The sequence below is a fragment of the Melanostigma gelatinosum genome (genome assembly GCF_949748355.1).
Source record: "Melanostigma gelatinosum genome assembly, chromosome: 17".
Taxonomy (NCBI): domain Eukaryota; kingdom Metazoa; phylum Chordata; class Actinopteri; order Perciformes; family Zoarcidae; genus Melanostigma; species Melanostigma gelatinosum.
In genome coordinates, this window is record NC_136650.1 from 12,075,090 (window position 1) to 12,086,515 (window position 11,426).

General features: G+C 50.0%; 1 protein-coding gene across 2 annotated transcripts in view; it reads left to right on the forward strand.

The window, feature by feature from the left end:
- pag1 (phosphoprotein membrane anchor with glycosphingolipid microdomains 1) overlaps positions 1–11,426 on the forward strand; it is a 45,655-nt gene that overhangs the window by 21,296 nt on the left and 12,933 nt on the right. For both annotated transcript variants that reach the window (XM_079287506.1, XM_079287507.1), the window contains 2 exons: positions 9,793–9,828; positions 10,858–11,092. In XM_079287506.1, coding sequence (XP_079143632.1) covers positions 10,902–11,092 — 191 coding nt within the window. In that variant the 5' untranslated portion in view covers positions 9,793–9,828; positions 10,858–10,901. The remainder of the gene's footprint in view (positions 1–9,792; positions 9,829–10,857; positions 11,093–11,426) is intronic.

The window sequence follows — 11,426 nt, forward strand, 5'->3', positions numbered from 1 at the left end:
GAGAGACCGGCCCTTATCCAGGAGGGACTGTAGAAACTCAGTACAGCAGGCACGGGGCGCTGTACTGGGACCTTGTTCTGAGCCGCACACTAGTCGGAGAACAGCTTCCACCTGTTTCTTGTACTGCAGGCAGGTAGACCGCGCACTGGCATTCAGAATAGTCCGTCAGACTGGTTCTATGCAGCCACTCAGCATCCGGTCGGGCCCTCCCGTGACCCCTAATTGAAGGCGGCAGGGATTGGAATGCCAAATCCGACCCTCTAGTTGCGACAGGAGATCCCTCCTGTCGGGGAAGAACTCTGACAAGCTTATAGCAAAAGCAGAGGGACTGGTGGAAAGGCATAAAGAAGATCCTCTGGCCACGTGTGAGCCAGGGCATCTTGACCCAGAGGGCTGGTCCTCTCTGTCAGGGAGACCCAGTGGGGGCAGTGGGTCGACACGTCTGGATGCAGCCGCCACTCTCCCGGTGGAGGCTTGTAACGGAACAGGAAAACCACAACCTTGTTCCATTCTCCTGGTGGGTACATTGCCCACAGGCTGGTCAGGCGAGGGGCCTCCCAAGTCAGAAGGCCACGGTGATCCCCGTAGCAACTTCTGCAGATCTGGTGCCCCATCGATAGTTCATGGGAAATCACAGCAGAGGTGCTGTCCACCGGACAAGCACATGCTTTCCCTTCAAACATGGAAGGAAGTGCTCGAGCGCTAGCTCTAGAACCTGGACCTGCGGTCTTTCAGCAGACAACTGCCCCCAGGCTGTCCTGTTCTGTCACCCTGCACCCCGCCTTGAGAGGCAGGTATCTGTTGTGACAATCTCCTGGTGGAATGGAACCGAGCCCCTGGGGCTCGGTTCCTGGGACACTGTTCGCCAGATATGCACTCCCTCCATGGGGATAGTGAATAGATGAATAGACACTGTTTCGATAATATTATTGCCCTGTATCTGTGCCACTTGGCATCCAAGTGAAGGCTGTTCAGCCAGCCGCACTGGGGCGACAGACAGGCCCTCATAGGGCCACACTAATGAAGGTTATGCTCTGAGAAGGGCTCAGGTAGCTCCTCTCCATGTTCACCTTGAGGCCCACCGGGCCACGTGAGAGAAGGCGAGCAGTGTCCTGTGGCGCCTGAAGCCGGGACGGCGCCTAGGTCAACCAGTCGTCTAAGTACGGCAGTATGTTCACGCCCTGCGATTGCAGGGGGAAAGGACAGCAGTAACACACTGTGGACACCCATGGGGAGATGGGAGAGTCCGAATGGAAGCACCCAGGACTGAAAGTTGTGGTGATGCACCATGGGAACAGGCGTCGATAGACGTGAACCACCCTCCCTTGGAAATCCGCTGATGGGAGAAAGAACCCCGACAGCCGGCCTGGAGACATCTCCTGGCACCCCTGCCGGGGGGGACGGGGACGTAAGTAGGGTTGTATAGGTAGCGGTCCGGCCTCTCAGCAGGACGCCTAGGCCTGTTGCGGCTACTAGGGTAAGCTGGAGGCTGAGAAAACGGCCTTGTGGGCCAAAAATGGGACCCCTAGGTCTGGGGGTGCAGGCATGTCCCTGCAAAGACCAGAGAACTGCTGCCTGGTCTGGCTAGCTCTAACAGTCCGCTGAAGCGCCTGTACAGCAGCTGACTCGAACAGCTCACCAGGCTCCACTGGGACAGTATGGAGGGTCCTCCTACATGTCTCAGATAGGGGTGACTGCGCCAGCCAAACCTGGCGGCGAGTCTGAACCAGGGTGGACATCATACATCCACGTTCCCTCGATATGAGCGCAAACGCCTGCCATGAAGCATCACTGAGCAGAAGCGTCGAAGTAGCCCGCTGCAGAGAATCTGCGAGGGAAAGCATGAGGTGGGAGAGGGAGTTGCCGATACGGTGCACGGCGCTGCTGTGTCCTAAGCCCTGGATAGCAGGTCATCTTTGACCCGACATTGGGTCGAGGGCACCTGGCATCGGGCCTCAGAGTCTCCTCAGGGGAAACTGATGGACGCCATAGTCGTCTAACTGGCTGGCATACGTGCAAGGCCAGATTTGCCACCTCCTGTATGGTCTGATGTAAGGCGGGAGAGAGCCCTGGTGTCTCCACCATGCACGCAACTCCCTCAGATATTCCTCGGAGGGAGGAACAGAAAAGGTGGTGAGGGCGGGAAGGTGCCTGAAGAAGGCGCTCACAGGTGGATGTTCCAGCTGCTGTGTATGCCCGGCGTGCAAGCGCCATACAAATGACCAGGGTAGGTTGGTCTGGATTCAGCTGCCCTGACAGGGGGAGGTAGACCTCCCGCATCAGGTGTTCCACTTCGGCCAGCCTAGCAGACCTTACTGCTCAAGGCGTGATGCCGCAGGTCCTGCCTGGGTTCTCCCTGCTAGGGCAAGAGGTCAGGGCCGTCCTCCGGCTGAAGAGGAGCTATACAGGTCCTACAGCCGGGAGAGTTTAACATGGCCGCGATTCTGGTGGAACCCTTGTCCCACTAGTTTATGCGGAATTCCCAATCAGTCGGAGCGGGAGCGCTCTGCTGAATGTTGAGAGAACAGGCAGGGGGCAGTCAGTGGCGAGTGATCCTTCGGACACTCTTCCCTTGGCCAGCCGCTGCGGATATTGGTGACCCACCAGTTAGCCTGAGCGAGAGCACTCTGCAACTGTGGAAACAGGTCAGGCAATGTCCTTATAGTGAGAGGGGCGAGGACACTCTCTAAGCTCACTCTCTTCACTAAGATAGTTGCTGCAGATATTAGTGTCCCCCCAGTTCGCTTGAGCGAGAGCACTCTGCTACCGTAAAAAACGGACAAAACAGAACACAGTCCGTACAGTGAGAGGGGAGCGAGGACACTCTTCACTAAGATAGTTGCTGCCGATATTGGTGTCCCACCAGTTAGCTTGAGCGAGAGCACTCTGCCACTGGGGAAACAGGTCAGGCAAGTCCTTATAGTAAGAGGGGCGAGGACACTCTCTTCACGAAGACAGCCTCTTCACTTGGACAGGTGCTGTAACTCTTGGTGTGCTACCAGTTAGCCTGAGCGAGGGCACTCTGCTAACTGATATCCGCTACCGATATGTCCATAATGTTTACAACAATCAATGGACACAATCCGAGTATTAGCTTAGTCTAGTTAGCCGGAGCGAACTCGACAGCCGTAATGCGTAAAAACCATCAATGGGCACAACCTCAATGTTGATTTAGTATAACTAGCATTCACCGAGTTAGCCTGAGCGAGCACATTCCGCTAACTGTGATCGTTGTAATTCTACAAAGTTGATGGCCACAGCCCCAGTACCAGCTTTGTTTAGCTAGTTTCCCACTGAGTTAACCTGAGCGAGGACGCTCTGTTAACTGTGACAGCCGTAAGGATACAAAGTTGATGGACGCAGTCCCAGTATCAGCTTTGTTTAGCTAGTTTCCCAGTGAGTTAACCTGAGCGGGGACGCTCTGTTAACTGTGACAGCCGTAAGGCTACAAAGTTGATGGCTACAGCCCCAGTATCAGCTTTGTTTAGCTAGTTTCCCACTGAGTTAACCTGAGCGAGGACGCTCTGTTAACTGTGACAGCTCTGTTAACTGTGACAGCCGTAAGGATACAAAGTTGCTGGACGCAGTCCCAGTATCAGCTTTGTTTAGCTAGTTTCCCACTGAGTTAACCTGAGCGGGGACGCTCTGTTAACTGTGACAGCCGTAAGGATACAAAGTTGATGGCTACAGCCCCAGTATCAGCTTTGTTTAGCTAGTTTCCCACTGAGTTAACCTGAGCGGGGACGCTCTGTTGTTAACTGTGACAGCCGTAAGGTTTACAAAGTTGATGGACGCAGTCCCAGCTAGCATCCAAGTTAGCCTGAGTGAAGACACTGCTAACTGCGAATTACGTCAGATGTAAAGATTAAATCTCCATGTACACAACGCCAATGCGGATCTAGTGTCTCACAAAGTTTGCCTGAGCAGGAACACTCTGCCAACTGTGATAGCCGTAACACTGTGAAGGCGGGCCGACAGCGTAATTCTACGCTCTCGTTAGCGCGCCACTCGATTACTAGAGCGGAAGCGCTCTGCCAACCGTGGAACAAACAACTGTTATAGAAAACAATGTTAATCGATCTTACCGATTGCTGTCATCACGACTTAGCTGGCCCTTATCAGACTGGTGACGACCGATGATAGGGGCGTCCACCAGTCCGGGGCTCGATGTCCGAACGGTGAACACACCGTTCCCTCCGAAGAGGGACAGCTCGTCGCAGCCTTTGGAGGGCGAGAGAACCGCAACTCCGACCGGTAGTCACAAGGCTACAGCGACGAGCTCTAATATGTCTTGATCGTAGACACATCCTTGTTTATGCTACCATGGTAGCTAACCTGCGACGCGAGAAGAAAAAAGGACTGAGCTCAGGATGACACCGGAACTTATAGACGACGGTGGTCATCCGAGGTCACACGTGACTTTGTTGATATAAATATTCGACCTGCGCATGCGCGCGACGGAAGATATCCAGTGTTAAGCACTGCCTCTGGCGGTCAGTAAGGATGAAATAGAACTGCAGTTTCCTAATCAGAGGCACGTGTGTATCAGTTTGTTAAAGTGTATAAAATTGTTTTTTTCTTGTTAAAAAGGAGTCAAAATGACGAACAAGACTCACACATGCTCACACACGGAAAGACACTCTTTGTTAGTCTCCTTACTTTGCAGCCCAGTCTATGTCCGGAAATTCCCAGGGTTCAACAGTTGATCCCCCCCCCCCCCCCAGCAAACGCTCCATTAGTGTTTGCAGAAAAGGTCACTTACAATGTGAGTGACAATCCCTGAAATCATTACAACAATCCATCTCCTTTTTTTTCACGCTCCGCTCTAATTTACATATTTGGATGACACGCTTGGCTGGTTTGTTTAATGACAGAAAATTGCTCCGCCGCACAATTACTGAAGTCTGTGTTGTTGTTTCGCATTTTTATTATTAGCCGATCGGCAACGCTGTCGCAAAGCTGATTAATTTGAGACAACAATGCAACAATGCACTTTTCTGCTAGAATGAGGGGAATAAAAGGGCTTCGTCAGGATGTCGAGAATATTAAAAAAAAAAAAAAAAGAGTCTTGTGTGTGATTGCAGCTCGGTTCATTACATTTCAATTTGGTAGGCGTTTGGTTGCTAAGCAGCAGGTTTTTGCTTGTCATATTCAGAGGGGAGTTGAGGTTTTAGGAGTTGCAAACAGTTTTTTTTTACTGTTGGGCGAAGCTCTTAACACCAGCGGCAGCACTGTACACTTCCCCTTTCCGAGGAGCGGAGAGAGAAAATAGACTTGAAATTGAAAGATGTATCATGTGGGAGGAAGACGCGACTGACGGATCCTGAGAAAGCTGTTTTTCGTGAGGACGTAGAAGGAGGGAAGTGGAACTGAAATTGAGAGGCTTTAAGTGTTTGAGGGTGAGAGAGTGAGAGAGTGAGCATTGTTTTCTGTGTCGGTACATCACACAGTCACACACTGTTGAGCAGAGTAAAGCCAATGCTCACAGAATCAAGTCCAAATGATTCAAATGCAGAGCAACGTCCTCCGGCCTCGCCAAAAAGACGATAATAGAGTAGTTAAAGTAGGGAAGGGGGGGGGGGTGTTGTGTTTATATCCCAAATACAGACTTTTTTCATTTAGAGTGAGGTTACCATGCTATTTTTAAATACTCTGAAATTCGGAGCTTAACATCTACAGCCAGCCAGACAAGCAATTGCCTGGGGTTGATCCAGCCTCAGTAGAGCTGCAGCTTTGTGTGCATCCAGTTTGAAATACAGTTGTTTCTGTGTGGAAAAACATCTGCAGGCAGCCGGAGACTTCACGGTCATCAGAGTCATCGAAGTCTGGGAGAGGAAGACAGGAAATGTTTCTTTCCCATGGGGCCGCGTGACATTAACTAGAGGCAGATTCTACAGGCACACACACACACACACACACACACGCACATGTGTTTACACGAACCCTGCACGTACACACAGAGCCTCTGTGGACTGTAATAGGTCTGCGGGGTCAGGAAGGCCAAGGGAGAAGGGAGCTCTGTCATTCATGGTGAAGACTTAAGACACATGTTGCTCTTTCTGTGGCCTTGCAGCTGGAAGGGGTTCAGGAGAAGAGGACGTTGAATTGTTGACGCCAGATTTCTCCGGTTAACCGCGAGACCACCCTGCCGTCTTATCGTAAAGCAGTGAACGATATGGTCAACCTCTCTTCTAGAATGTCTTCATTGTGGTACAGTATGCATACAGAGGAAAGGAAAACAGAGAGAACTATCATGTGTGCGAATTAAGAATGAAAGATGAGATTGTTGGTAAAGCATGGCTGTCGGATCTCTTTGAATCTGTTTGAATAATGAAAAACTTCAGGACGGGAAACCGTTAACCTGCGACGCTTCATATTTCGTTATTACGAGTCCCCAGTGGGAGATCGATACAAATGCTGCCGCCAGCAGAGATAGCTGCTGTGTGGATGAGGACGTAACATCTGTAATACGAGACAGGGAGGTTGGGGATGGGAGGGAGAAATCCAGGAGCCTTGCTGAATTATGCAGTTTCAATTTACCCCATTTAGGGAGGACGGATCAATTTCTCATGCTAAAAACCATTAACCCTTAGGATGGGACAGTGTTGCCGTGGCAACACAGATCATGTCCCTTCATCGGAGGCACCGATTGTTTCCAAGCTGATTTAATAATTGAATTCAACGTGTGTGTGTGTGTGTGTGTGTGTGTGTGTGTGTGTGTGTGTGTGTGTACACTTTAATTGCATTGTCTCTGTCAAGGCTCGGTCCCTTTTGCCCTGCAGCCTGTGGGGAGCTGTATTTCATCAAGCCTCCCTTGGTGTGTGCGTGCGTCTGTGTGTGTGTGTGTGTGTGTGTGTGTGTGTGTGTGTCACTATGACTTTGTGGGGCCTATGTGTCTTTTGCCACTTCTTTCAGAGTCGTCTCCTCTCTTCATTACATTCTGTTTCCTTTTGGTTGCATTATGGTTTCTGCACATCCCTCCCCTCCCCTCCTCTCTTTATCTTCCGTTCTCTGCTCTCTCTTGGAAGAATCCTTCTTCTCCCCTCCCCCATTGCGCCCACCCCCCATCATCCAAATGGCCCTCTGGTCAGGACGCAAGATGGTCAGTGGTGTGCTTGTTTATCATCCGGTGAATCATTGTCTTTATGTTTTCAGAATGGCCCAAAAGCCCTTTTTTCATCCAGTTTTGAATTTATTTATTAATTTATGGAGATTTGATGAGAAGAAATAGTTTTTCTATTTCAATGGGTTTTATTCCGAATATCGGAGTGTTTTCTACTGTTGGAGGAAACAACCTGCAGGGTTCCGTGTTGTTCTCAGTGTGCATACGGCCGTTGGCTTGTGCTTACACACTGCAGATCTACAAAGTGTGATATCATCTATGTACCACTTAATGTGCATCGTGTGCAAACATGTATTAATTATTGTTTTTTTTGGCCCAGAACGATCACAGAACATTAGACAAAGCCGTGCTTTTGAATACAATGCTTTTTGTAAGAATAGATCCTGGTTCATTTTCCAAAACGGGGTCTCTGCAGACCATTCTCATTCGGTTCGGAATAAACTCCAGTCATCACTTTCTTCTCTCCTAACTCCTATATAGTGCTGCTCAGAGCTGCCTGCAGTGCTCCGCACAAGCACGACTGCTTAAAGAATGTTTCTCCGCTGAAAGCTGGATTATTTATTATTGTGGAAATGCCTCTGGCTCTCCTCTGAGACGCTTCCTGGGGCTCGTTTCTCAGCAGTCACCCAGCTGTAAACCTTCTCTCGTCTGTGTGCACCCAGAGGACCCTGCAGAGGGACGTGTCACGCAGCCACACAGGCATCCACAGAACGTGAGGCACTGTGGATGGTAATTCTCTCTTTCTTCGCCGCTGTCCAACAGCTTGTACAACAGATGAAACGCACACACACACACACACACACACACACACACACACACACTCACACGGCTCTGCCTCCCTGGTACGCTTCACTGCAATGTCAGGTTAGGGTTTCTGCCCTTGGAGCTGCAGGGCTCAGATTGGATTCCTTGAATCCTTGGCTCTAGTTTCTTGCATGGAAGGTTATGCCTTGATGGGGCTTGTGGTTAGTGTAGTTAGGGCTGTGTGTGTGTATGTGTGTGTGTGTGTGTGTGTGTGTGTGTGTACAGCTGGATGAGGGTAGAATTTGGATTTCTGCCTTTATTTCCCAAAACACATTCCTTTTCAAATGGCTTTTCCAGGCGCTTATTTTCTATGGCATGAAACGGAAGACAAGCCACACCAAGTGTCTCTCTTCCAAGGTCTCCTGTTTTCTTTCATCACAGTCTGAAAGCGCCGGGAGAGAAAGAGAGAGAGAGAGAGAGAGAGAGGCGGCAGAAGAGAGAGTACGGTGGTAGTCCTTGGCTCTCTGTGTGTGATATCACATGGCGGTGGCCTGTGTGGAGTTTTCCACAGTGAAACTCATGTGTGTTGTTCGTCAAGTGTTGAGGAATTAAGTGTGTCCTCAGAGGGGGAGAATGGATGGTTTACTTCACGCATATTTTCCACTCTGCAGGGAAATGTGTCGGCGATGTTATTCAGAGCTGGATCCGTGCTTGTGCTTGACAGGTTCTTCAGACCGTTTGAGTTAACATGGTGGAGGCAGACGCTTTTATTTGTTGAATGTGGCATCCTAGAAGTGGCAGAACTCTTGGTCGTGTGAAACTCCCTTCACATATGCGAAGAGTTGCTCGTTTTTTCAAAACTAAACTCAGCTCATACAATCTTGATTGGGTGACACAGAAGGTTCATTGTCACTTTGTAAAGGCATCTTGACCAAAAAAACGTCACAAAAACGTGTTTGAAGAGCTTTCAACCACATCTCGAGGCCTTGAAGTTGCTCAGTTGTCATGGAGGTTGTCTCTATCAGACGCTAAGGACCAGAACAGAGACGAGGTTCATATTATATGATAATATACGGCCACCTGTTAACAACTAAACCATGTCCGTAAGGCTGAGATAAAAACAGTAACACACACACACACACCACCTTAGTATGAGTTTATTCTCCACCACCATAAATGGCGCTGATGGGAAGAAGGGGATGTTGCCATGGAGACACAGTGCTGTGGCAGCCGGTAATTATTCCGGTTTAAGTGGCGGCAGAGACACGCGGGCTGGCACACGGTGGCAGATGTAGTGACACCTGGACACGAGACCAGATGAGGAAAATCATCAGGTGTCAAGTCAAGTGAAGGGTGGAAGACCCGGCGACGTTTTTTTACCACACGCAGACAAATGTATGAATCTGTATCTGAATGTACAAACCCGGTGTAGTGGCGAAGATCCAGAAGTATAGACTCGGCAGCTTGGAGACACAAGTATGTGTGTCCGTGATGTTAAACAGTGTGGAGAGTACAGTCAATATCATGTGTTATATGATACAGTTCAGAGATGAAGTCATGGTTATTATCCTCTCAGTAGTCAATACAGTGGACATTGTGTGTGCATGTGAGAGCGTATTGAAGACATGGCTGAAGGTGTGTGTGTGTGTGTGGGTGTGTGTGTGTGTGTGTGTGAGAGAGTCTGAGTGCTCGCAGGCAGCCTGTTGTCCAATATGTAATTGATATGAGTATTAAAAAACATAAACATACTCACAAGTCCCTCGCTGCTCTCCCACACACTCACACGCTTGCCCGGTGTGCGTTCATGCATCTACACACACACGCACACACACACACGCCACCCTCCAAGGATAATATTGGGCTTCTACCTAGCAGTAATCCCCCCCCCCCTCCTCCCTTCTCATGTTTTATCTTCTCTCTTCCAGGCGAAGCCGTCCTGACTAATCATCCAAGGTGTCAAGGTAAGGTTGTGTTTTGCCTCTCACTGATAGCAACATGAGCCGCCGTGTATTTTTTTTTTTCATTCGGGACAACAACAACAACCGTCATTTCAACACAAACAGGAATTCCTCAGTGTCCTCTTGAAGAAGAAGTTAAAATTGGCTCCTGCAGCTGATTCGCCACAAAAACTTCCTCCCTGCTAGAAGCCGAGGAGCGCTCCCCCCCCCCCCCCACACTCCCCCCAGTCACATTAGCATGAGCAGAGAGACACAATGGAGTTTTTCCACCACCGGCACTGAATACACATATTCTGTATACACACACATTCTGTATACACACACACACATTCTGTATACACACACACACACACACACACACACACACACAGACACGTTGCTCCAGACAGGAGTTTGACTCATGCACACGCCCTGAAAAAAATAAATTGTCATAACTTGTCACTGTCTCCCGATCCTGGCTGTCGGCTGATTGAAAGGACAAGGCCATGCAAAAAGAGGGCAGATAGGTAGATGCTCACTTCCTGTCCCTTTCAATCATCCTGCAAGCATCTCTCTTCGATCATCGTGCTCCACATTGTCCGCCCTCACGTGCACACACAGGGGTATACATCCACTCCACGTTTATTTGTTTGTGGAGTTTTTCTAAGACTCAAGTGAAGCACACCAGCTCATCTCTGCCGCCGCCGCCGCCGCCTCCTCCTCCCCGTGCTGAGAGTCACCCGCAAAACCCCACACAGCCCCGTAAATCAGCCGTGATAACATCGGGGGTTCCACCAGCGCAGCGAGACCCAACTTTGGATGTCAGACGGAGACGTGATGAGGTTGCTTATTGCTGTGCGCAGAGCCCCAGATGCCGGTTGTGGAGGCTTCTGGTGTGAGGGCCACTGCAGCAGACCTGCACTGCAGTCTGACTCTGCTCTGTGCTGCCACCTGCTGGCCATGTCTGGTCACGGTGTACAGTTGAGCTGCTGGTTATTAGTAGATTGTTATTAAACCTGTCGTTTTTTTTAAATTTTTGCCGCGTTTCCCCAGACGGTACCTGTCCGATGTCCTCTCCCCCCGCAGTGTGATGCGTCATGGCTCCGGTGCTGACAGGAGTGTGGTGGGGGCCCGAGGCCGGTGTCGTCGGGTCGGGGGCGGCGGCGGCTGCTACCGGGGTGGCGTCGTGGCCGGGCAGCGAGCAGCTGGGCCTGGTCATCACCCTCAGCACCCTCACCGCCCTGCTGCTGGTCTCTGTGCTGCTGCTGCTCTGTGCTAGCTGCCAGGGGTGAGCACCATCTCACACACACACACACACACACACACACACACACACAGGACTGACCCATATTATTGTTTTTAGACTATTTCAGGAAAGGTTGTCTGGTTTTACATGCCGTCAGCTATCAAAACTGAAGCAGTATATTGTCCATGAGGGCCAATTTTGCTTAAAGCAGCGCAAACAAGCAGAAACTAGGAGACGACTCTGTGATACCAACTTTTTAAACAAATTACATTTTGCCCAAAAAGCCAATAGCTGATGGAATAAATTACCTTGTATACCTGGGCAGATTTGGAACCTCAAACCTCAAACTTTTACCTCATAATTATTGTTTAATTTG